Source organism: Girardinichthys multiradiatus, chromosome 24 (genome assembly GCF_021462225.1).
Source record: "Girardinichthys multiradiatus isolate DD_20200921_A chromosome 24, DD_fGirMul_XY1, whole genome shotgun sequence".
NCBI lineage: Eukaryota > Metazoa > Chordata > Actinopteri > Cyprinodontiformes > Goodeidae > Girardinichthys > Girardinichthys multiradiatus.
In genome coordinates this window covers 22,375,844-22,400,686 of record NC_061816.1, presented here as the reverse complement: position 1 = coordinate 22,400,686, position 24,843 = coordinate 22,375,844, and the positions used below count along the sequence as shown (strand labels likewise).

At 41.3% G+C, this 24,843-nt stretch overlaps 1 protein-coding gene across 2 annotated transcripts; it reads left to right on the top strand.

Annotated features, from left to right (window-relative positions):
- The first annotated feature begins 5,076 nt into the window (after nucleotides 1-5,076).
- Nucleotides 5,077-24,670, top strand: obsl1a (obscurin like cytoskeletal adaptor 1a). Of its 2 annotated transcripts, none has more exons than XM_047354774.1 (26): nucleotides 5,077-5,385; nucleotides 8,112-8,200; nucleotides 11,775-13,032; nucleotides 14,938-15,207; nucleotides 15,290-15,550; nucleotides 15,853-16,158; nucleotides 16,264-16,530; nucleotides 16,600-16,875; nucleotides 16,968-17,082; nucleotides 18,227-18,387; nucleotides 18,523-18,795; nucleotides 18,881-19,156; nucleotides 19,242-19,517; nucleotides 19,596-19,871; nucleotides 19,954-20,229; nucleotides 20,319-20,588; nucleotides 20,662-20,928; nucleotides 21,003-21,272; nucleotides 21,357-21,623; nucleotides 22,345-22,611; nucleotides 22,724-22,836; nucleotides 22,934-23,087; nucleotides 23,281-23,442; nucleotides 23,553-23,657; nucleotides 23,750-24,016; nucleotides 24,117-24,670. In XM_047354774.1, exons 3-26 carry the CDS (start codon nucleotides 11,862-11,864, stop codon nucleotides 24,392-24,394), a joined length of 6,624 nt encoding a protein of 2,207 aa, XP_047210730.1. In that variant the 5' UTR covers nucleotides 5,077-5,385; nucleotides 8,112-8,200; nucleotides 11,775-11,861; the 3' UTR covers nucleotides 24,395-24,670. The 2 variants fall into 2 exon arrangements, with proteins under 2 accessions (XP_047210730.1, XP_047210729.1); XM_047354773.1 differs by having other exon boundaries at nucleotides 5,077-5,483.
- Nucleotides 24,671-24,843: the final 173 nt, after the last annotated feature.

The window sequence follows — 24,843 nt, the reverse complement described above, 5'->3', positions numbered from 1 at the left end:
ACTACTCTGATAAACCTAAATAAAATCCAGCGAAACCAAAGTCTATAAATTGGTAAACTGGCTCCTCCTGTGTGTGATTCCATCTAAACTGACGGGCCAAGACGGGAAGCATTAATCAGAGAATCAGAGAAGAGGTCAGATGATAGCTGCAAAGATCCACAGCAAACACAGAGGAATCTGTTGGTTGATCTGTTGATCTGACCTTTGTGAAAGGGAGGATGTATATGCCAACACAATAAACACTGTACATACAATGCATAACATCTATATGACAAACTTTTGAGAATTTCATTTTACAGTTAGTTATTGATCCCCATAGTTCGCTGAGCTGCTGAAGTTTAGTAAAGGCCACATATGGAATTTCCCGCCCGCAAAAAATTCCAGATTTTCCAAATTCTTTTAACACTATTTATTAGAGAAAAAACAGAAAGGGAAAAACAACTGTTTTTCTAATACAGAACAGATTTGAGCATCTCAGTATAGAATTTAATCTGGGAAAAAGTTGAATCAGAGATAAAAAGACTTTTAGGAGAAAAATAACTACAACAATGCACGCGGTCCATGCTGTACCTCATACATACAGTGCCTTGCGAAAGTATTCAGTCCCCTTGAACTTTTCAACCTATTGCCACATTTCAGGCTTCAAACATAAAGATATAAAATTCAAATTTTTTGTGAAGAATCAACAACAATTGGGACACATTTGACACATCCAATAAATTTCATTCCACTTCACGATTGTGTCCCACTTTGTGAAAATCTATTTACTTGATATGCTGTGGATATCCTGCTTCAAGAAAATCATTCCAAGGGCCACAAATGGACCCCGTGCTGAACTTGCTAATCCCTCAACAGTTGGAAGTCACTTTTCAGTCTGCTTTCTAAAAAAACCTGGGATCGCCACCAAAGAATCCCAGTCCCCAGGTGCTGTCCCAGTCCTCCATACAACACTGTCAACCACAGCAACTTGACAATATCCAGAGACTTCAGCATCTCTTTACTTTTAGTTACACGTGACAAAAAAGAGATTCATAGCTATGACCTATGTGTCTCCTTTGTAGTTGTGTTTTATGAATGTAATCAAGTCTGTTGTGAACGCTACAGTCGCTATCAGTCCTCTTCAGCTCCTCAAACTGAAACCCAATCTCAGGACAAAGAGTGATCAGTGATGTAGCTGTCACGCCGAACAGCTGCAGGGATGACTGCAAGGTGACAGAGCAACTGGAAATGGAGCTAGTGTTGTAGTCGTGGTTCATCAAACAGCCAATAAAACACATTTTAAACAAAACATTATCTTCTCTTGAACATTATTCTGCTTTCTTTTTTTTAGGATGACATTCCAATTAGATTAAGTGGATGTTTCCAGAGGGAGTGAAGTTATGTGACCTGTACTGAAGGTCTAAGATCTCTGTCGACAGTTTGCTGTGCATATCAGGGGCTTTGCTGTCCGAAACACTCTTGAAGCGATTGCTCAAAGAGCTATTGTCTGAGAATGCAGGCAGGAAGTGTTTAACACCAGGAATATGATTGGTAAATGCACAAGTACTGATACAGCGGAAACAGATGCAAACATATTGAAATTTTTGTAACCCACAACAAAAACAGACAGGTTTCCTAAAGACTTTAAACTATCTACAGGAGATACACAGTATCTAATAATCATCAAAAGGAAACTGAAAAAAGGTCTAGGACTGACCTAACACATGACTTGAGAGATGGTTCACCCTTTACTTGATCATCTAGGCAGAACATAATCTGGAAAATTTGCAAAAAGCAGCTACATTTAAAACAAAACTATTGACTGAAATCAGTTTAAGTCTAGCTTGATATGATACTATAAGCTTGATAATTAGAGAGAATAACCATGACTATAGACTATGAGCAATATTTCTTACTTAGAGAGGATGTAGACTACCAATAAAGCTAATCAGGGTCAATGGTTTCTGCAGGAAAATAATGCGTAACTTGTGGCGTACTCATACCTCATAGGCCCTTAGTTCGACTATTTTGCACTGTTTTTCTCTTTGAAGGTAAGGGTGGCTGCGTTTGTGAAAGTTTAAATTTTATTTGCAATGCCGGACATTCCTACTGTTAATATAGAATATAGATACAGGATTTTTCATTTTAAATCCCATACTTTTGTCAAATCCATCCATCCATCCGTTTTCTATACCCGCTTCTTTCATACAGGGTCGCTCGCGGGTAGCTGATGCCTATCTCCAACAATCTATGGGTGAGATGCAGGGTATACCCTGGACAAGTCGCCAGTCCATCATTTTGTTCGTAAAAATCAAAAATAGGGTTTTCAATGCTTTAAAGTACAAATTCAGTTTTAAACATTAATCTAAGAGGGCCTGGAAGCCAAAGAAAGTAGAAAATGTAACTTTTTTAAGTTTTTGAATAAGGGCACATTTATCTTCACTTACTATATTTGATAAATATATTCACTTAGTTTTAATTATCACACATTTTGTAGACTTGCTTATGCAAGGCACAAACATGGCCCCTGAGAACTTGCACCGACCAAGAGGCCACCATCTTCACTGAGATCTTCAACAAGTCTCTGGAGCTGTGGGACGTACCCTCCTGCTTTAAATGCTCCATCATCATTCCGGTCCCCAAGAAACGCACCATCAAAGGATTAAATGACTAGAGGCCTGTCACCCTGACGTCCGTGGTCATGAAATCCTTTAGGTAACTGGTGTTGAAGTATCTGAAGGACTTCACAGGCCCCCTGCTGGACCTCCTGCAGTTTGCTTACCCGGCAAACAGGTCGGCAGATGATGCAATCAGTTTGGGACTGCACTTCATTCAGCAACACCTTTACCACCCAGGGATCACCAACTTCCAGACTGACCGGCAGCAGCAGGTGAGGCTGGGGAGCCTATTCTCCCACACAAGAACCATTAGCAATTACGCCCCCCGCGGGTGTGCTTTCTCCCCACTCCTCTTCTCCCTGTACACAAATGACTGCACCTCAGCAGACCCAGTGAAAGTCCTGAAGTTTGCAGATGACACTGTTATTGGTCTGATCCAGGACAATGACGAGTCTGCATACAGACAGAAGGTGGATAATCTGGTCCACTGGTGCGGTCAAAACAATCTCGAGCTTAACCCACTTAAGACTGTGGAAATGACAGTGGATGTTCAGTTAACACCCTCCTCACTGCTTTTCCTCACCATCCTCAACAACATTGTGTCCACTGTGGATCACTTCCGGTTTCTAGGAATTACCCTTTGTCTGGACCTTAGATGGTCCTCACACAAAGACCCTGCTCAGAAGAAGGCCCAGGAGAAACTGAACTTCTGTTCTCAAGAAGTACACCTTACCAGTTACTGGTCATCTTCTATCCCACTAACATTCAGTCTGTTTTATGCTCATCCATCACTGTGTAGTTTGGCTTATCTACAAACCAGGACAGGTCCATGCTGCAATGGACAATTAGATATGCACAGAGGATCATCAGGGCTGACCTGTACAAGTCTAGGGTCAGAAAAAGGCAGCTAACATCTCTGCAGACATCCTGGAGACAAACTATTTAGATGTTTACCTTCAGCGCGGCGCTACAGAGCGCTAATGGCAAAAACCACCTGCCACAGAGACAGTTTCCTCCCCCAGGTGGTCTCTCTGATGAACCTTACAGCCAGAGTAGTCAGCTAAATAAGCCTATTTGCACTATTGAAACAAGGCTTTCTTTTCTTTATATAAAAAATTATATATACATACTTAAATACATGTACATACTTCCCTTTTTATCCTTATTCTGTTTCCTCTAAAGTTTATATATTTATACTTAGTGTCACTGTGATCGCTTCAATTCAATTCAGTTTTATTTATATAGCGCCAATTCACAACACATGTTGTCTCAAGGCACTTCACAACAGTCAGGTACATACATTCCAATTAATCCTAACAATTGAACAGTGCAGTCGGAGTTAGCTTTTTATTCAAATTGGATAAAACGTTTTTCTATCTAAGGAAACCCAGCAGATTGCATCCAGTCAGTGACTTGCAGCATTCACTCCTCCCGGATGAGCATGTAGAGACAGTGGACAGTCACTGGCGTTGACTTTGCATCAATCCCTCATACTGAGCATGCATGTAGCGACAGCGGAGAGGAAAAACTCCCTTTTAACAGGAAGAAACCTCCAGCAGAACCAGGCTCAGTGTGAGCGGCCATCTGCCACGACCAACTGGGGGTTTGAGAGAACACAGCAGAGACGCAAAAAGAACACAGAAGCTCTGATCCAGAAGTCCTTTCTATGGGAAGGAAAAGTAAATGTTTATGGATGTAGCTCCTTTAGTCGTTTCACCTAGAAAGAAAGAACAGATAAACTCTGAGCCAGTTTTCAAGGTTAGAGTCTGAAAGAGAGCACATATAATTAGTTACAGTAAAAGCTCAGTCAATTTCCATGTCTAGGAGAGAGAAAGGGTTAAAACCTAAAGTTAAATTTCTTGTTTGTGCACATAATCTTGGCCAATAAAGTTGATTCTGATTCTGAACTTGAAAGCTAAGATTTGCAAATATCAAGTTAAACGTGTTTTGGTTTACTTCCAAATGTTTTTTTGTTTTTTTTAATCTCCAAATATCTACGATTATAGATAATAAACAAATATTGCTCTGAAATTGTAACAGATACCTAACCTAACAGTATACCTTCCAATAGCTGTTGAATTCGTATGGCTTAAACTGTTTTCTGCGATGACAAAACATATTTAGACAAGGCCTTATTAATCACAGCTTAATATAAACAATGCTTAAGTGATAATGCAATAAAAATTTAAAACCTATTTCTGTGTTTCTGCGATTACTGACACAAGGAACTCCAGCGGGTAGGGTGTCCTTTCTCTTCTGATGTTTAGCTAAGGATATCTTTTGAGCTGAGTGATCCAATGCAGGACTTTATTTTTAGTACGCCATGGTCTCTGAATGGAGAGCCTTACTTTATCTGACCCTGCGTCATGAAGGCTGTTGGTATTTTTAGGGGTTGGCTTGCAGTGGCAGCAGCTGCAAAAGCATTTAATGCCTCCCTGCAAACCCTCCATTCTGACCCTTCCTCACTGTAGCTGTTGGACAATGACTGAATCAGAGCTGAGGCATGCAAAACACAGTCAGATGAAAAACCGTGGTCATTTCCCTTTCTGCAACCTCCAGCCTTATGCCGATAAAGACGGAAACAAGTGAGAAAAGAAAACTACAACTTTGACCGAAGAACGTGAAGGGAAAATTTATTTTTGTCCCGTTTGTAGAAGCTAAAGTGACCGGACGGTGTGCTGAATAAGGACCAGAATTTGTCAACGTCAAACCAAGACGTCAAGAAACAAATGCTTTCGAGAGAAGAAGGTCATCTCAACCCTTAAGAGAAAGCAGCTATTAGAGAGCGGTGCGTTTACACGTTTGGATACTCTTTCAGCTGACCTCTGCTTTGGGTTTTTAATCATTTCTATGAATGTGTCCACAGAGTGCTTGGACCATAGAAAGGTAACAAAGTTGGCTACATACACTATATTGACAAAAGTATTTTTCTGTGTACTGTTACATGTACATGTCATCCTATTCTTAATCCATAAGGTCCAATTTGTTGATGGAGCCACCGTGGCTAGCAATAGCAGCTTTAACTATTCTGTAAACATCTTCCACAAGGTTTAGGAGTGTGTTAATAGGAATGAATAGCAGCCTCCTCTCAAATTCATCCCAAAGGTGTTCAAGAAGGTTGAGGTCAGGCCAGTCAAGTTTCTCCAAACCAAACTTTATACACCTGCCCGCATTGAAGTGATTGGAACACCAGATTTTTTTCATTTGGTGGTGTGACCCAATACTTTTGGCAATATAGTTTATCTGCAGCCATAATCATTGCAGGTCTTTATGTCAAAAAACGCTCATGACAACATGCAGCATCCTGGTAAAGATGCGTAAAAGGCCTCAAAACGTTTATTCCATTACAAATAAAATTATCTTAAACCATCATAACTTTGCACTGAATTATTTTCAGATCCAACTTTAATTTGAGCAAATACCTTCAGTTTAAAAAAAAGTCCCATGTTAGGAAATAGTTATCTTTTCTACCGTTCTATTTGCAAATAGGAAAGCACTTAGTTTTTTCCTCAGGGTTAGGGTGAAAAATTTCACAAGGGTCAACAATGGTTTTCACAGACAGAGGAAGCTTTGACCAGTCATGATGGCACAATGTCCTTACAGGTCCTTCTCAAAATATTAGCATATTGTGATAAAGTTCATTATTTTCCATAATGTAATGATGAAAATTTAACATTCATATATTTTAGATTCATTGCACACTAACTGAAATATTTCAGGTCTTTTATTGTCTTAATACGGATGATTTTGGCATACAGCTCATGAAAACCCAAAATTCCTATCTCACAAAATTAGCATATCATTAAAAGGGTCTCTAAACGAGCTATGAACCTAATCATCTGAATCAACGAGTTAACTCTAAACACCTGTAAAAGATTCCTGAGGCCTTTAAAACTCCCAGCCTGGTTCATCACTCAAAACCCCAATCATGGGTAAGACTGCCAACCTGACTGCTGTCCAGAAGGCCACTATTGACACCCTCAAGCAAGAGGGTAAGACACAGAAAGAAATTTCTGAACGAATAGGTTGTTCCCAGAGTGCTATATCAAGGCACCTCAGTGGGAAGTCTGTGGGAAGGAAAAAGTGTGGCAGAAAACGCTGCACAACGAGAAGAGGTGACCGGACCCTGAGGAAGATTGTGGAGAAGGGCCGATTCCAGACCTTGGGGGACCTGCGGAAGCAGTGGACTGAGTCTGGAGTAGAAACATCCAGAGCCACCGTGCACAGGCGTGTGCAGGAAATGGGCTACAGGTGCCGCATTCCCCAGGTCAAGTCACTTTTGAACCAGAAACAGCGGCAGAAGCGTCTGACCTAGGCTACAGAGAAGCAGCACTGGACTGTTGCTCAGTGGTCCAAAGTACTTTTTTTCGGATGAAAGCAAATTCTGCATGTCATTCGGAAATCAAGGTGCCAGAGTCTGGAGGAAGACTGGGGAGAAGGAAATGCCAAAATGCCAGAAGTCCAGTGTCAAGTACCCACAGTCAGTGATGGTCTGGGGTGCCGTGTCAGCTGCTGGTGTTGGTCCACTGTGTTTTATCAAGGGCAGGGTCAATGCAGCTAGCTATCAGGAGATTTTGGAGCACTTCATGCTTCCATCTGCTGAAAAGCTTTATGGAGATGAAGATTTCATTTTTCAGCACGACCTGGCACCTGCTCACAGTGCCAAAACCACTGGTAAATGGTTTACTGACCATGGTATCACTGTGCTCAATTGGCCTGCCAACTCTCCTGACCTGAACCCCATAGAGAATCTGTGGGATATTGTGAAGAGAACGTTGAGAGACTCAAGACCCAACACTCTGGATGAGCTAAAGGCCGCTATCAAAGCATCCTGGGCCTCCATAAGACCTCAGCAGTGCCACAGGCTGATTGCCTCCATGCCACGCCGCATTGAAGCAGTCATTTCTGCCAAAGGATTCCCGACTAAGTATTGAGTGCATAACTGTACATGATTATTTGAAGGTTGACGTTTTTTGTATTAAAAACACTTTTCTTTCATTGGTCGGATGAAATATGCTAATTTTGTGAGATAGGAATTTTGGGTTTTCATGAGCTGTATGCCAAAATCATCCGTATTAAGACAATAAAAGACCTGAAATATTTCAGTTAGTGTGCAATGAATCTAAAATATATGAATGTTAAATTTTCATCATGACATTATGGAAAATAATGAACTTTATCACAATATGCTAATATTTTGAGAAGGACCTGTAGATCTCCTAGAGTCTTCAGCTCAGGATACAGGTTATCTCTAAAATTTAGCTCTGGCAACTGAGATAGCTGAGAAAAAAAGTAGATTTTGTGTCTCATCAATCATTTTCTGTGGAGATTTTGCCTTTTATGTATATAATCATGCAGTTATAACACCCAATGAAAACAGAGTTCATGTTCCCACGTACTCTAACAAGGTTCTCCTGGCCTTTGGATAACAAACAGGCCCACAGTACCACAGATCCCCTATCATACTTAACACTGTGCACGTGGTGCTTTTCACATTTTTATCTTTTCTTTCAGGCCAGACCCAATTGGAGTGTTTGATGGTGACAAGCTCAATCGTATCCCATCCCATCTGACCAAAGCATTTGGTTCCAGTTCATTTCCAGGTAATGTTCAGCAAATAGTATGTTTATGTCATTTTCGATATAGATTAGACCCACATACAGAGAACACTCAGAAGGAAAAGTTTTACCGTTTGTATTGTCAACAAAGTAGTCTAGGATGGGAACTGGGAACACCAACTGTAAGGGAAGGAAGCAAAATGGATTGGTGAACAAATTAATAATATGAAGCAACTGATTACTAAGATCTGAGAAATGGCTTACTAAATTGTTGGAGCAAGAACCGCCAGGGCTAGAGAGATTCAGAGTCTTAACTTACGAAGGAGTATTGTTCAGTTGTCTTCTCTGTGGTGAGCTTGGTGCCAGCCAAAAGAAGCTCAGGTGCCGATGTTCAAGATGGAGGAAGAAGCAGGGTGTGCTGATGCCTGGGTCCTGGAGGCAAGGGAAACGGGAAGCCGCCAGCTTGGTCCGTGTCCGGAAGGTACAGACGGAAGTGAGAGAAATCCACAAGAAGGTAGTTCCTTAACTCAGTAGCTGATAATCCAGATGCTCAGAGATACACTGGAACAAAGTTGGAACTCAGCCAGTCGGAATTGAAGCACTAGGGATCCAAGGCTTAATCTGTGAAACATGAAACGTAGGTTGTATGCGAAGGCTTGCAGGTAGACAAAGGTGGACCGCTGATGGGCTGATCACTGTCTCGATCTCGATCGGCGTCGACGATCCGTGAACCGTTTATTCTGTTCTGCAGTTCGTTGGAGGGTTTGAATGGTGGAGTTCCATATGGTCTTGCAGCGACAGATATGTTGGTGGACTGAAGGGACCGTGATGTCTGTCTCATCAGCAGAAAACAAAGGTGGCTAGTAACCTAGCGATGCTTCAAAAGGTCAACATCCTGTAGCAGAAGAAATGTCAGAGTTCAGAGCATATTTAACCCATGGCAGGTATGAGCACCAGTCTGTAGGATTAGTTGAAGTGAGACAGCGTAAGGTGGATTCAAGTTGTTGGTTGAGTCTTTCTGTTTGTCCGTTGGATTGGGGGTGGTAGCCGGAGGTTAGTGAAACTCTAGCTCCCAAAGTTAAACAAAATTGCTTCCAGACCTGAGAGATGAATTGTGGACCTCGGTCAGACAGGATGTTATGTGGTATGCCATGTAAATGGAAAACATGTTTGGTGAGTAGCTTGGTGGTTTGCAGAGCAAAGGCCAGTTTCCTGAGTGGGATGAGATGGCATGTCTTAGGGAATCGGTCAAAAATTGTGAGAATAGTGGTCATACCTGAAGATGAGGGTAAACCGGTAACAAAGTCCAAAGCAATATATGACCAGGGACGACCAGGTATACTGAGCGGTTGGAGAAGACCAGCGGAGGGTTGATTGCTGGTCTTGTTTCACGCCTGAACAAAGTCTTTAACATCCTTGTGGATTGAAGGCCACCAAAACCTTCTCTGTATTAGAGCTATTGTCCTGCTAACTCCGGGATGGGCTGAAAATGTAACTGTGTGTAACCAATCAATGAGTTTATGATAAACCTGAAGTGGAACGTAGATACAATTGGGTGGTCCTGTGCCGGGGTCGGGTTCTTGTTGCTGTGCTCTACGGATTACATCTTCCATCTCCCACCTGAGCGCCCCGACCGTCCAATTAGGCGGTAAGATGGGAGCTGGCTCCTTTACTGATTCGTCACCTGCAAACTGTCTGGAGAGTGCGTCGGTTCAGCGTTCTTAGTTCCAAGTCTGAAAGAAATACAGAGGTCAAAACGTGAAAAGAACAAAGACCACCGGGACTGACGTGGATTCAATCTTTTAGCAGATTGTAAGTGAGCCAAGTTATTATGGTCCGTCCAGACTTGGACTGGATGTTCCGTGCCCTCAAGCCAGTGGCGCCATTCCTCAAGAGCTAACTTGATATCCAGTAATTCCCTATCTCCGACGTCATAATTTTTCTCTGCGTTGTTCAGTCTGCGTGAAAAAAAGGCACAAGGATGTAATATCCCATCTTTAGAGTTTTGTGATAAGACTGCTCCTACCCCAATGTCAGAGGCATCAACCTCTTAAATGAACTGTTTCGAAGAGTCAGGGTGAATTAAGATAGGAGCTTGAGAGAACTTCTTTTTTAGAGCCTGAAATGCTTCTTCAGCCTCGGGTAACCATGACAATTGGACCTTGGAAGAGGTTAAAGCAGTGAGTGGTGAGGCTGTCTGACTGTAGTTTCTTATAAAGCGTCTGTAAAAGTTTGTAAACCCGAGGAATCTTTGTAGTGCTTTGCGGTTATCTGGTACAGGCCACTTCAGGACCGCCTTAATGGGGTCACATCGAACCTGTCCACTCTCGAGAATGTATCCTAGGAAGGTGACAGAGGTTTGATGAAACTCGCACTTTTCACTCTTCACAAAGAGTCGGTTTTCTAAAAGATGTTGTAGTACTAGGTGTACATGGCGACGATGTTCCTCAATGTCCTTGGAGTAGATTAATATGTCATCAAAATATACAAAAACAAAAATGTTCAAAAAGTCTCTAAGTACGTCATTAACAAGTGCCTGAAAGACAGCAGGAGCATTGCATAGTCCAAAAGGCATGACCAGGTATTCAAAATGACCGAGAGGAGTCTTGAAGGCTGTTTTCCACTCATCCACCCTGGCGGATCCACACACACACACACACACACACGCACAAACACACACACACACACACAGACTCAGACTCTGACTCTCACAGTTTACTTTAGTGAAAATAGAACGAGCATGCCTCTCAAACAACTGATTAGTATGCAGATGATGTCTAATTGACTCCATGGCACCACAATGTCACTATCTTCTGAACTCAGTTAACAGCAAGAGATTTTTCTCCCTTTTTTCTTAATCATTGCTCTGACTGCAGATATGAGTATCCTTAGGTGGGTAATGATTTCCTGATTTATGAAGACAAATTCCACAGATATCTTACAGAAAATGAATGTTTTATTTTCTTTCCCATTTTGAAGAGGGCATCTGTGTAAGCTCACATTTTCCCCCAGAGAAACGTTAACCGTCAACACTGAATACATGTACATAACCTAAAGGCTAGATTTTTCTAAATGTTTTAGTGTAAGATCATGCTGCTGAAATAAAAGAAACATTTCCATTAGGAAAAGATGATACTGCTGAACTTCAAACGTGGGGTAAACACAGAAACCATCCAACAATTTAGAATTCAGAGACAGAAAGAACCCACATAGAGTGATGATGCAGCTGATATCAATAATCTCTACATCTGTGTGTTGATTTAATGACTCAATTGCATCCTTTTGAGTCACTAGGTGTGATCCCCACAGTTTTTCTTTTTTTGCACTGTGACACCTGGTCTCCCGCATCTTATTTTGGAGTACGTTATAAATACACCCGTCATTGACCTACAGCACCAACTGTGAGAGAACCAAGGGCCAACTGCATCTACTCAACGTCTAAGCCTCTAAAACATGATGCAACTGAACATACTATATATCAGCTTTAATAACTGCATTCGGCTTTTGAAATGCTCGTCAACAGCTATGGATTTGTTTTATTCTTGATTATGTCCTTTTTAAAGCACATTCTGAAGAGAATTCCCTAGATTTGTGACTTTATGTTTTCTTCATCTAACAGCTTTTCATCAAAGACAAGAAGCTAACTTTGAGACAAAAACTAAAAAAGACACCTCTTCATTCAGCCAGGACAACAGTTGACATTATCATGGATATTCTGGGTGGTGCACCTCGTGTTTTGGGATATCCACGCCCTGTTGTGGCACAGTGTGGAACAGATGCCACCCTGAGGTGCCAAATTGATGGGGACCCTCGGCCAGATGTCATCTGGGAACGTAAAAATGTTCAAATCCTGTCTGAACAACGATACAAGATTTCCGAGGAGGGAACAGTGTACTTGTTGACCATTACTGGAGTTACCCAAGAAGATGCTGGTCAGTACATCTGCAAGGCTAGAAATAGCATAGGGGAAACCTATGCAGCAGCCTCACTCAAAGTGGAAGGGGAGCTTCCTGAACATAACTGGGAAATTATACAATTAAATAAAAATGATGTAAAAGAAAATGGAGACTTTGGGGAAAGCCTAAATGGCTACAACATGGTGGAAAATGGTGCAAATGAGAAGAAAATGAATGGACAGCACAAGTGGAAGTGTCAAGCAAATGAAAAACTAAAAGAGTTAGATTTAACATCAAACGATAAGCCACGATTTCTCATCAAGCCTTTGTCACTGCGTGTGGATCGTGGAGAGGACGCTGCCTTCTCATGCAAAATCTGGGGCATGCCTTTGCCTGAGGTGACTTGGGAGAAAGACAGTAAGAAGCTCAATGATATCTTTGAGTGCTCCCACTTCAATGTGAGCTATCAAGATGGAGGCTGGTTTCAGCTCAAGATCTATGGGACACGCATGCCAGACAAAGGCGTCTACACCTGCAAGGCCGTGAACTGTCATGGCGAGGCCTTGGCAGGAGCTGTCCTTCTTGTCGAGCCCATTCCAGAGCGAGAAGAGACTAAAATGTCTTCAAACAGTCACATCAGCAGCCAGAGGTCACCCAAGCACAGAGGCGGGCGGTTCAGTTTGTCAAAGCTCACCGAGGAGTTGCCCGTCAATGTATCCAAGGTCAAAAAGTTTGTAGTGACGGAGGGGAAGCATGCCAAGTTTCGCTGCTTTGTGACAGGCAAGCCCAAACCTGAGATCATCTGGAAGAAAGATGGGGTTCCTTTGGAACCTGACAGGCGTCATTTGGTATTTGAGGATCGAGAAGGTTACTACACACTGAAGGTCCTCTACTGTAAGATGCAGGATACCGGGCTATATGTATGCGCCGCATCGAACGCTCTGGGAAACACCCTAAGTGCTGTTCACCTGACTGTGAAAGGTAAATTACCAACTTTTATATGAAGTATTTATCAACATGAGACACATTTTAGGATGTATTCAGATGGAAGGTGACACAGTGTAACATGTCATTACAGCTGAGGGACTAATAAAAGAAAAACAATGATCCCATATGAAGTGGGTACTGTTTCCCTAATCTCTTTAATGGATTGCAAACATCATGTCTTGTCTCAGTGTCGAAAAGATCAACAACAAGTCAAACAAGTATAGACAACCCAAAACACATACATAATAATAATTGGAAAGACAGCAAAGTCATGAGATATATTAGTCAGAAGACATATTTGTTGTTTGTTTAACAAAACGAGTAGAATATATTACAAACCATAGACTGAAGAACGTATACAAAAGATGAAATAATTATATACATGAAAAACTATTTGGCAACACATCCTTAAAGAGGGAATTTAGCATATAGATATCTAGCAACAGCACATTTAAGGAAACATGACAGATCCAATTCTTCATAAACACCTGCTGGCAGTTTGAGGTGTGTGTGGTGTGTTTAATTTTTTTTTGTTTGATCACACACAGATCAGACATACTAACAGTTGCAATAGTGCTTCCACTTGAAAAATATTCTTTTATGTCTTACCTTTGCGTAGGTACTAAAGATTTGCATGTAGACCTTGTAACTGTGGAGCTATTTACTTGATTTATTTCAGGCATGTAATTTCAGGCAACAATTGTTTCTTAAACCCTTAGGCCTTAACAAGTTAACAGCACAATTCCAGTATCCATCTCTGCAAAGTTAGAGATTATTTACATCCGCTCCTCTAGAGGTAAAGAAGATGTTTTCTGGTCCCCAAGATTACAAGCATGCTGTCGAGCCATGGTTGGCTTGTATAAAATGATGGGCGATGGCGATGTTTTGTGTCCTTGTATCAGTCTTATGCTCCATTATTTGAGCCTTTGAGCTCTTCTTGTTTGTCCCATATAAACCAAACCACAGGGACATTTCAGTAAATAGACTAAATGTGTGCTACTGCACTTTATGAGGCAGTCTCAAATATAAATGTTTAATTATCTCACCCAGGGGTTTATATGTATTTACAGTATACAGTTACTACCCCTCTTTCACTTTTAGAGGTCTCTCCAATTGAACTTTAGCTTTTTTATTATTTTTTTAAAAACAAACTACCAGTGTCGTTTTATACATTTGATGTCATCGCAGTTATCTGAAGATAAATGAAATAAAAGGAAAGTCTCATCAGACTGGAGATTAGAGTTTAACAATTCTGCTTTAAAGCAGTCAGAAATGTTAAAAAGGTTTCAGTGCACGTTTATACACAAAGAGCTTTGTGCAAAACCATCAAGATGCAATTAAAAAAACTTGAAGAGCTACTTAAAGTGAAAACCAAATCCAAAGGTTGTTAAAAAAAATGATCATGTTAGGGCCACACCATAACAGAATAACCATTAGGCCAACTGGGTTCATTTTCTCATTTTCTTTTTACCTCAAATACCAAATAAAGTAAACACCAAATTTCACTAAGAAAAAAGATGGAGGAAAATGGAAGCAAAGACAGCCACACGTGAAGGAAGGAAGGAATATTTGTATCTATTATCCAGACTTTTCATGACTGCATAGACAGTCATACGTCTCATAGCTTTTTATAAACATTTAAGCATTTGGTGTTGCAAAAGCCTGGATAGCATAACACCAATAAATACCTGATTAAAGTGGTAAAGACATCACGATGATGGGGGGGAAAGTAGAGTAGTGAGAACAATTAATCAGATTTGATCTTATCATCTCATTATTTAACAAAATCACAAGCTCATGTTTTACCAATACTCTAGACTTGAGAAATTATCAATTTTAAACTTTACCAGAATGTATGTGTATCAGAACCTACTACTTACAACTTTCAATGTTCCTCAGGGCCCTCTGTGCGGTTCAGACGGCTATTAAAAGACGTGGAGGTAAAGGAGAGGGATGTTGCTGTGCTGGAGTGTGAGGTGCCCGATGAAATGATCCCAGCTGCCTGGTACCTGGAGGACCAGAGGCTGATGCCCAGCAGTAAGTATGGGATGGAACAGAAAGGAACCAGACGCAAACTCACCATCCATGATGTTGGAACAGATGACGATGGGGTTTACCTTTGTGAGATGCCAGATGGAGCAAAGAGCATTGCTGAGCTAGCAGTTAAAGGTAGGATGCATGTAATGTCTGTAAGCTTATTATTGAATAAAATTTACAAAGAAATGCAAATGAAACATTGTCGTACGTACAGGCACAATTGTTCGTAAACTACCTCGGAAACTGGAGGTGCTGGAAGGTGAGAATGCTGCATTCTGCGTCGAGGTTGAGAATGATGACTTGGAGGTCCACTGGTTCAAAGATGGGTTGAAGATACACGAGACACACCAGACAATCCTCAAGTCTTTTGGCAAGACTCACATACTGGTCTTTGTCAACGTGGCCTATCATGACTCTGGGGTTGTGATGTTTGTTGCAGGAAGATCTAAAAGCTCATCACGTCTCAAAGTAAAAGGTACCGTCCAGGCATGCAATATTAGCGATGGATGGATGGATGGATGAATGAATGAATGAATGAATGAATGAATGAATGAATGAATGAATGAATGAATGAATGAATGAGTTAGCCAGCTAGGGTAATGGAAAGATGGACAGGTTAGTCAGCTAGCTTAATGGATTGATAGATGGTGTCTTTGCTGCTTCTCACTGTAATTAAAAGCACTTCAGACGAACATGTTCCTGAATATTCCTGCCATGAGACAAATATTATGAAGAAAATATTATTACAGTATGTGCTGTTTTTCCTCTGTCCTAAAGCAACCCGACACTGCCCCCCAATCTGTCCTGTGGGTGTCAAAATGAATGTAGACAGACCCAACAGTGCTCTTCTCACCTGGGTACCCGCACCCAACACCCAAACTACCACCCGTTCCATGTTTGTCCTGGAGAGACAAGAGGTTGGTTCTCAGGAGTGGCAGAAGTGCTTCACCTCAGAGACCGCCACCTCAGCTGAGGTTTCTGGTGACAGCGTTCAGTGTGAAGGCGACTATCGATTTCGTGTCTGTTGCATCAATAAGTATGGACGCAGTGGCCATGTGGAGTTCCCCAAAGTGATCCATCTTGGTGAGCAGCACTGTTAAAAGTAGAATCGCTATTGTAGAAACAGTTAATGTGTTATATTTGAGTAAAAATAACCCACAAATGATTGATATATTTTTACACTTTTAGTCCCAGGGCCCAAGATTCACACGCATCTCCAAGGCTTAGAAGTGATGGAAGGAGAGGACGCCCACTTCTCCATCGAACTGTCTGCACCAATGGTTGGAACATGGTTTCTGAACAGCTCCCAGCTGCAGCACAGTGGGAGATATTCCATGCAGCAGAACCAAACAAAGCACTCCTTGGTGATCCATGAAACTAGAACCGCTGAGGATTCAGCAGAGATTACATTTATAGCCAACGGAGTGAGAGATTCAGCTTTGCTCAGAGTTAAACGTAGGTGTAGAAATCTGTAATATTCATCCACCATGTTGGATTCTTTTTCATGTGTTTATTTCTCTGCAGCTGCTGTGTTCAGGTTCATCCCTCTGTCAGAACTAGACAGCAATAAGATAGTGGAAACCGGTGATGCCATTGTGCTCTACTGCGAGGTCACCCATCCCTTCGCTAAGGTATCCTGGTATAAAGACGGTGAGGAACTTCAGGTGAGCGATGGACTAAACATCCAATCAGACGGAAATATGAGAAGAATTGTGATCCAGTCTGCCGAAGCATCTCACTCTGGAGTTTACACATGTGAAACTTCAGGGGATGTCATCAAATTCAATGTGGATGTCGAAGGTTATATAGTTACTAGCAAATGTTTTTTAGGAAATACGTTAACGTTTGTTCCAGCAGCTGTAAAATCCATCCATTAATCTCATGCTGCTCAGGACCTCCAGTAGAGTTCAGTCCAGTGTCAGAGGAGGAGCTTCATAAGAATAGCATGGAGCTGGATCCTGTGGTTCTGCTTTGCCATGTTACAAGAGATGATGCTGAAGTTGCTTGGTAAGACAATAAAAGCTAAAAGTGTTCTGTGTTGTGCGTCATGAAGAAAATATGATAAAAATCCAAACATATCAAGATATCAGGAATAGATTTATAGAGCTCCACTAGTCTGGTTCATCTTTGGGTACAATTTAAAAATGCCTGAAGGAACCACATTCATCTGTTCAAACAAATATGCACAATTATAATCATCATGGGAGAGTCCAGCCATCATACCATTTATTTAGGAGAAGGGTTCTGTGTCCTGAGAGATGAACGTGTTTTGGTGTGAAATGTGAATATAAACACCAGATTGAAAGCAAAAAGCCTCAGAAAGATGCTGCCTGAAGCTGGTAAGAGAGTGTTATTATTCACAGTGACACAATTGTTGTACACCATGGTTGCAAATGCACTCAGGGACAAAAGATTGTAAGTTTTGGAAACATGTCCTGTGGCCTGATGAAATTAAAATCAAAGTGTTCGGCCACAGTGACCATTCTAACATTTCAAAAAAACACCTTTAGCATACGGTGATGGCAGTATAATGTTTTAGGGGAGGTTCAGCTGCAAGGGGGACTGGCATTCTTCAAAAAATTTATTTCATCATGAGTAAAGGACATTATGTGAAAATATTAAAGCAACAGCGAGGAAGTCAAAGTCTGGGCACAAATGGGTCTTCCAAACAGACAGTGACCCCAACCAAATCAGTTGCACTGTGGCTGAAGGACAACAAATTCAATGTTATCAAGTGGCCATCTAAAATTTCTGATCTCAGTCCCGTACAACATGCGGACAGAGCTGGAAGGGTGTGAGTGAGCAAGGCAGCCTACAAACCTTACTCAGTTATACCAGTTATATGAAGAATGGGCCAAAATTCCAGAAAACTATGTTGAGAAGCTAGTCAAAGGACGCTAAATATTTGACCCAAGTCATAAAACTTAAAAGACAATCCTACCAAATACTAAATGTATTTAAACTCCTGAATTTGAAAATACTTTTTAAAAAACGTGTGAGCAATGATCTCTATTATTATTCTGGCATTTAGCAACTGAAATACTTTTGTAATCCTAAACCTGAAACAGGAAAAGTTCAGTCAGTGAAATAAAAAGTTGTGTGTCCTTTTATAAAATGTATGTACAAATGTAATTTCATATGTATTTTCCAGGTATAAGGATGACAGTGAGATCCAGCCAAGTGACAACATTACCCTGCAGGCAGAGGGCACCATGAGGAGGTTAATCATCCGCTCTGCAGAGGCTTCAGATGCTGGAAATTACATTTGCAAGTCAGGGAACAACAGCATAGAGTTTACAGTCAATGTCAAGGGTATGCCAACATCTGATGAAATGATGAAATACATATTCCTTTGTGTGGAAAATATTAATTAGTTCACCCTTATTGAGAAGAATGGATTACAAATAGGATTTGTACTGTTTCCCCCCACTTCAACAATAAACCTAGAGCCTCCAGTGACGATTGTTGAACCTAAAGACGACATTGTGATGACATATTACGTATCAGAAGAGATCAACTTGCAGTGTGAGTTATCTCGATCCAATGGGAAGGTCTGCTGGTTTAAGGATGGTCAGGAAGTCCAGGAAAGCGACAACATCCAGCTAAGATCGGAGGGTCCATACAGAAGGCTGACCATTCCCAGTGGCTCAGCGGTGGATAGTGGAGAGTATGTCTGTGAAACAAATGGAGACTCTGTCTTTTTCCAGATAACTGTTACAGGTAAAACTGAAATTAGCATATACCTAGGAGATTAGAATCAACTAAGTTCGTGCAATTTATTTCAAACACATCTTTCCTGTTTCAGAGCCACCTGTGAGAATCATTTCTCCCAGTGAATCCGAGGTGGAACTCATCCATATTGCGCCAGAGAGGCTAGAGCTGTGCTGTGAAGTCTCCCAGGCAGATGGTTTAGTTCGGTGGTACAAAGATAGTTTGGAGGTTGAACAGAGCCCTAACTTGATACTGGAGGTAGATGGGGCCCAACGACGGCTAGTTATACCTTTAACAACTGTGAATGACACAGGGGAGTATATATGTGACACTGAAAATGACTCAGTGTCCTTTCTTGTTAATATCACAGGTATGTATCAGGATACTTAGCCCAAAATAGATAGATCACTGAAGTGATACTTTTTAACTTACTTTTGTTCCTTTTTTTTATTTAGAGGCCCCTGTGATGCTAAGGCGTCTCGAACACATGCCAGACAAAATGGAAAGTCTTGCTGGAAAACCAGTTGTTTTGGAGATAGAGGTGTCACATCCAACAGCAGAGGTCAAGTGGTTACTCGATGGCAAAGAAATAGAGCAAAGTAATGATATAACTATCACCAAAGATGGAATCTTTCGATCTTTGACCATCAACTCTCCCACTCCAAAAGATTCTGGGAAATACACCTGTGACGCTACAGATGATAAAATTAATTTCCAGGTGAAAGTTTCAGGTGAGAAGCAAAAACTGACTTTGGTATTTTCTGTCCAGTGAAACAATTTTAAAGCACTGTGAGTCTTTACTTCCACAGAGCCACCTGTAAAGATCTTGAGAAAGTCTGAGCTCAAGACAGATCTAAAGTTCCTAGTTTCAGACGACATTGTGCTGGAGTGCGAGCTCTCTAGGTACAATGGCAATGCCAAATGGTACAAGGATGGCTGTCGCATTCAGGGTGACGAAAGGTTTTGTGAAGAGGAGGAAGGTGCGTTCCGGTCACTGGTAATCCTTAATGCGGAACTTAAAGATTCAGGAGAATACTTCCTAGATGTTGGGGATGATAGTGTCAGTTTCCAGGTTACATTAGAAGGTAAAATTCAAAGAGCTGTTACCTTTTTAAAACTAGTTGTTAACAAAAACCCCAAAATAAAAGAAAACCTTTTCACCCTTAGATCCTCCAGTGAGAGTTGTAGGAAACTCATGTGACCCTGATTACCAGGACTTGATGGCAGGTGATGACCTGATCCTGGCCTGTGAGGTGTCCCGTGCTAATGCCCCAGTCCAGTGGTACTGTAATGACAGGCTTCTCACTAATGATTCCCAAACCTTCATTGAAAGCTACGGAACTCTGAGAAAACTTATCATCTCAAACATTCAGCCCTCTGATTCTGGAAAGTATGTGTGTGATGCAGTGAATGACAAGATGATCAATATTATCCGAATACAAGGTAAAAATTGAAGAATATAGGTTTTTCATAGGGACCTATAGGAGGCAAAAAACTTAAAAAGTAACAGTTTCTTTTCTTTTCCAACAAAGAACCTCCTGTTACATTTGTCAACAAGGAAGATGATGTTGTTGTGACAGGTTACGAAGCTGAGAGCGTGACCTTGACAAGCTATGTGTCCAAAGAAAGTGCGGCTGTGCGCTGGCTCAAGGACTGGACACCAGTTGAAGGTGAACGCTTTCGAGAAGTCATGGATGGCCATAAACGCAGTCTTACCATTCAGCCTTTAAGGCGGTCTGATGCTGGGGAATACACCTGTGATGCCAACTCTGACCAGATGCACTTCAGTCTGCTAGTGAAAGGTAATAATCAGTATTTCCTAAGTATTTTAAGAGAGTTTAAAAGCTAATAAACATAAGATGTTTTTCATTCCAGAAATGAGAATAAAATTTGTGCAACCCCTCCATGACACTGTGGCTCATGCTGATGGCATGGTGAGCCTACGCTGTGAGGTGTGCAAACCAAAAGCAGATGTCCAATGGCTCAAGAATGGTGCAGAAGTAGTTGGAAGCAGGAGATTCTCCATTCGGGCAGATGGTGTTGAACGAAGTTTGACCATCCACCGCTTAACACAAGAAGATGCAGGGCAGTATGCCTGTGAATCCAGAGATGATCGGACAGTAGCTATGCTGAGAGTGGAGAGTAAGTATCTAGTTTGAGCTTTTGACTTTTCCACATGAATTAGCACTTTCATTCATTGCCTCGTCTCTCTTCAGTGCCTCGAGTTGTTGAGTTTCTCACTGAACTACACAACACAACTGTTCTAGAAGGAGAAGATGCCACCTATAAATGTGTTGTATCTCCAGAGGATGTTCACTTGGTTTGGCTCATGGACAATGAGGCAATAACTTTAGGGGATCGCTTCCATGTAAGTCGAAATGGCCTGTGCCACACCTTGGTGATTAAAAAGTGCCAGTTGATAGACTGTTCCAAGATCACAGCAGAAGCCGAAGGAAAAATGAGCAAGGCCAGTCTCAAAGTTCAGGGTAAGACTAGAAAGAAAACATATCTAGAATGTTGACAAAAGGTTTGAGTGAGTTTCAGTTATGGTTCTCTTCACAATGTTTCAGAGGCACAGGTCATGTTCACCAGGAAAATGGAAGCTATAACAGCAGAAGAGTTTGGAGAAGCCACCCTGGAGACAGAAATCAGTCTGGAGACCGGTGAGGTCCAGTGGATGAGGCAAGGGGTCGTCATCCAGTCGGGTCTTCGACATACCCTGGCCCAGAATGGCTGTAAAAGAAGTCTCACAATCCAAAACCTGAGCCTATCGGACCGAGGAACCTACCGCTGCGAGACCCTGCATGACCGTACACAGGTCAAACTCAATGTAGAACGTAAGTGACTGATTTGAAGCTGTGGAAACCTAACTACCCTTCTTCTTTTCAACATACCCAACCTTTGTTTGAAAAGCTTTCATAGTAATGGGTCTGAAAAAAGTCCAATTTCTAGGCAAAGTTAAATTCATAACTATTAGAGGTGAAACTGTTAACTATATTTATCTATCATTACTGATAGATAAATATTAATATTACTGATTTAAACTAGTATATCAGTAAGAAGGAGCTAACGTTGGAAAAGTGGAAATCAATCCTGAAAGAGAAAATCTTTTTTGTCAGATTTTCCTCTCAAATGAAGCAATTAAAGTAAGCAGAATTTTTTTAATTGATATTCACTGCACTTCTTTGGAACTAGTGTCTCATCACACATATTATAGGTGTTTTATTTACAGTCTGCTGGAGAGCAAAAACATACTAAAAATAGCTCAGCTAGATTTGTAAGTGTGAAAGTGCAACCAGAATGTTATTCTAGTGTGCACCGAGTGACACTGTGACAATACACTGCTGCTGGAAGAGGCATTTTAGTAATCCCAACAATGTCTATATTTAAATCAGCTTTTGTTGTAGTTGACATGCCTAGCACTTTTAAGATATGTGTTAGATTTGTCATAGCATCAGTTCAAACCCTCAATTTCAATGTTTTTTTCTGAACATGTTAAGTTATTTCTCCTTGACATCATTCCATCAAACACCATCTTCTTCTCTACCTCTAATCCAGCCCGAAAGATCTCCATCCGCAAAAGCTTAACAGATCAAGAAACCTTTGAACGGGAGACGGCCTCCTTTGAGGTGGAGCTCTCCCACGCAGATGTGGAAGGCATCTGGCAGAAAGATGGCATCCGGGTAAAGCCAAACAACCAGTTTAGGGTGAGCATTAATGGGCTTGTCCATAGCCTTACTCTGACAAACTTAACTCTGGAAGACACGGGCACCATCGTATTCTCAGCTGAAGGAGTGCGCTCGACTGCAAGGCTCACTGTCAAAGGTAAATACAAGTCAGAGAGGTCTGGGTTTTCATCTTTATTCTTTATTAGGTCAGAACTGCAAAAGCATGTTCACTGGTGCTCACTGGTTAATCAGACTGACTGAATTGACAGAGACACCTGTGACTATCCTGAAACCACTGGCGGATGTTCGCGTGGAGGAAGAATTTCCAGTCACTCTCGAGTGTGAATTCTCCAGACAAAATGTTGAAGTCAGATGGCTTAAGGTAAAGAAAACAAAAAAAGGTCTACATCAATAATACTAATAGTTTATTTATGTAAAGATTAAAGAAAACATTTTTCTTTCTTTCTTCTCTATTCTAGAATGAGACAAACCTGAAGCCAGGAAAGAATCTTCGTATTTACTCCATGGGTCGAAAGCGATTCTGCCAGATCCTTCAGTGCTCCATTGCTGACTCTGGTTCCTACACATGTGAAACAGGCGAAATAAGCACCTTCTGCTCACTTGAGGTTTATGGTAACTGTTTCATCACATCGTTTCTTAACCTGGGCTTTATAGAATCCTTTGATCTCTAGATTTGAAATAAGATTAAATCCAAGACTATTCTCCATCATATTCTTGAACGCATTCCCAAATAAAGCAGCTGGATATTTAGAATTTAATGTCTCCATCTAGTGGTCATTCTTTCAAATTTCATCACCACCCTCAGAGCATAAATTGGAGATAGTGCAGGATCTTGAGGACCTCTACATCCAGGAAGACCAGAATGCTGTGTTCATGTGTGAGGTCTCTCTGGAGGATGTGGCTGGGGAGTGGTACAAGGATGGTCATAAGATCAGACCCAGTAGCACCATAAAGATCCGCAATGAAGGTCAGAAACAGAACCCACTACAATTTGATAGTTTGAATTGTGTAATCTAGACAATTACTCAACCTTTTCCCTTTTTACCAGCTGGAGTTAACATGTGTGTCACCTTCCAGGGACCAAACACTTCCTGTTGATGTGCAACATTAAAGCCGAAGATGCTGGAGAAATCCGATTTGTAGCAAGGGATGTTGAATCAACAGCCTACCTTGAGGTAGAAGGTGAGTTTTTTTATTTAACTGTGAACTTCCTTCATGTTACCAAATTTATTTTTCCCATCATAAATCTAAAAAAAAATATCTACAATTTTCAGAACTCCCGGTTTCGATTGTAAAACCACTGCGAGACAGAACAGCCCTGGAGAAACACCGCGTGATTCTTGAATGCACCGTTTCCTCCCCTCACTGCAGTGCGACATGGTACAAAGGCAAACAGGAGCTGGATTCTTCAGATAGGATGGAGACCATAACAGAAGGTTGTTCCCATAAACTGGTGATCCACCAGGTTGCTGTAGAGGATGAGGGCACTTACAGTATTGAGGTTGGGGAGCATACATCCAAAGCAAAACTGTTGGTTGAAGGTAAGCTGTATGAAAAGCCAGAGTAAAATAATTTTTACAAGATTTTCCTCCTGCCAATTGTTTTTCTCTAACACCATGATTATTCTTTATGCTGCTACAGCACAGTCCCTTTTGATTGTGAAAGAACTTGAGGATGTTGAGGTGACGGAGCCAGAGCCAGCTTCTTTCCAGTGTGAGGTTTCTGTCGCCATCAACAAACCTCCAGTTTGGACTTTAAATGGAGCGACCCTTCACACAGGCCCTGATGTCCGTCTAGAAGACCACGGGACAATCCATAAGCTCACTTTGAGGAACACAAGTGTTGACATGAGTGGGACAATCAAATTCACATTGGGCAAGGCAAAGAGCAGCGCCACGTTTACGGTGATTGGAAAGTAGAGAGGCTAGAAAGCAACTCTTGAAAGTAGGCAGAAAGCAAACAGGCTGATTCTAGGAATCAACCTAAAACCTACGTAACTGGATGGCCTTTACTTATACCCTCTGTGTTTTTATCAAATAATGTGGAGCTAGACAGAAGCTAGACAATTATGTCAGGCATGATATCATTTTTACAGTGTGAATAATATTTACTGTTCGGTATTTTTAGTTGACTTTGCAACACATTCTTGCATTTCAATGAAAAACAACCAGAATAAAACAATTGTGATGGTGTAACTCAATAAGTTCTGGGTATCATTTTCTATAGTGCCCCTTTTTAATAGCACTGTAGTCCTAATGTAAACTCACAGTTGCTGTAGTGATACACCTACTGGTAATGTTGGGGAAACAGTGCTTTTATTAGATGTTGTTCCACGTCCATATGGCAAAAAGGGTGCAAAAAGGACTGC

Coding starts and splice junctions, on each gene's coding strand:
- obsl1a (XM_047354774.1), top strand. CDS start 11,862: ATGGATATTCTGGGTGGTGCACCTCGTGTTTTGGGATATCCACGCCCT. Junction 19,518..19,595: donor TTTCCAGGTGAAAGTTTCAG/GTGAGAAGCAAA, acceptor TTACTTCCACAG/AGCCACCTGTAAAGATCTTG. Junction 22,612..22,723: donor TGCAAGGCTCACTGTCAAAG/GTAAATACAAGT, acceptor CTGAATTGACAG/AGACACCTGTGACTATCCTG.